The 1519-nt window shown below is 46.2% G+C and overlaps 1 protein-coding gene across 1 annotated transcript in view; it reads right to left on the bottom strand.

Moving 5' to 3' along the window:
* The window catches only part of LOC107301519 (arachidonate 8S-lipoxygenase-like), a gene marked incomplete at both ends in the record, with an annotated part of 5979 nt that extends 4664 nt beyond the window's left edge, over positions 1-1315 (bottom strand). The window contains one exon of the mRNA XM_015830729.1: positions 1234-1315. Within this exon, the coding sequence (XP_015686215.1) occupies positions 1234-1315 (82 nt within the window). The remainder of the gene's footprint in view (positions 1-1233) is intronic.
* Positions 1316-1519: the final 204 nt, after the last annotated feature.

Genomic DNA, 1519 nt, shown 5'->3' with positions numbered 1-1519 from the left:
CTCTCTCTCTCTCTCTCTCTCTCTCTCTCTCTCTCTCTCTCTCTCTCTCTCTCTCTCTCTCTCTCTCTCTCTCTCTCGGGTTCAATCCCTAGGGACCACATGGGAAACAAAACCTGAGGTGCTGGGCTTTTGCCTTCTCCAGGAGGCTCTCTCCCTCTCTCCAACCACCCCTGGCATCTCTAAGTGGTCTCCCCTCCAGCCCCCAACACTTACGCAGTCGTACCACGTCCGAAAAAGGCCGTTGCCTTAGGGAAGGAGTACGTAATGTTGTGTTCCATTGTGGCCGTTGTGTCGATGTTGGCACACCAAGGTATATTGGGCAGGTATTCCTTCCACCTGTGTGCAGAGAAATTGTCCCATTAGAGTTGTAAACTCCCAGAGGCCGCACAGAGTTGATAATACACAGCTTGGTACATAAATTTTGCGAGAACAATTGAGAGAGAATAAAGCGCTCTCTGGTTACTCCGGCAGTAAACGGTGATCTACTACATCATCTTGACCCACTGACTTAGGGTGATGATAATAAAAAAATAATAATAATAATAATGGGTCCTGTAGTCCCAGAATTTGGGAAGGCACCAGACATTTGTCTGAAATGGTATAGGGTTTCCCGCCTGAGTAGGGGGTTGGACTAGATGACCTCCAAGGTCCCTCCCAACTTTATTATTATTATTATTATTATTATTAGTAGTAGTAGTAGTAGTAGTAGTAGTAGTAATATTAATATTATTAGTATTATCAGTATTATTATTATTATTATTATTACTATTTATTACTATTATTATTACTATTATTATTACTATTATTACTACTAATAATACTACTAATACTACTACTAATAATAATAATAATGTTATTGTTATTATTTAAGAAAGGCAATACTATATATCCCTCTTGATCAGGAACGAGATCCTCATCGGTCTCCCTCTAAACTACAACTCCCAGCATCCTCTCCAACTGGTTGTATGGCAGCCGGGAGGACTCGTAGGAGTTAGACTGATAGACAGGAAGACTTGGAAGGGACCTTGGACATCATCTAGTCGAGTTTTCACAACCTGGGCCTCTTTAAGATGGGGGGTGGGGGGGGACTTCAACTCCCAGAATGCCCCAGCCAGACGTCCACCCATCTTCACGTGGCCCAGCTTGAGAAACTCTTTGCCTCAGTGGGCCCCAACGTGGATGCGGGAGTTTTAAAATGACGACGCTCCAGGGTCCACCATCTTCCCGACTCACCCATATGTGCGCTGTTGCAGCTGCAGCTCCTCCTGGCGATGCCTCCGCTGAAGGCCGTGGGTGTCGTCCGAAGGCTTGTGAGCTGTAGGGTTAAAAAAAAAAAGGGAATCAGGGAATCAGGGAAAAGACCCACCTCTGCTCCTCTCCTTTGCCAGACACCCATCCCGGCTCCTGCAATTCCTGGCAGACGTTTCATGACCCAACTAGGGAACATCATCAGTGATAGAAGGGAGGGGGGATTGTGGAGACAGCAGGAGGAGGAGGAGGAGGAGGAGGAGGAGGAGGA

Source organism: Protobothrops mucrosquamatus, unplaced genomic scaffold (assembly GCF_001527695.2).
Source record: "Protobothrops mucrosquamatus isolate PMUCROS unplaced genomic scaffold, P.Mucros_1.0 scaffold13826, whole genome shotgun sequence".
Taxonomy (NCBI): domain Eukaryota; kingdom Metazoa; phylum Chordata; class Lepidosauria; order Squamata; family Viperidae; genus Protobothrops; species Protobothrops mucrosquamatus.
The sequence above is the reverse complement of the archived record's forward strand: the minus strand, read 5'-3'. Positions and strand labels throughout refer to the sequence as shown.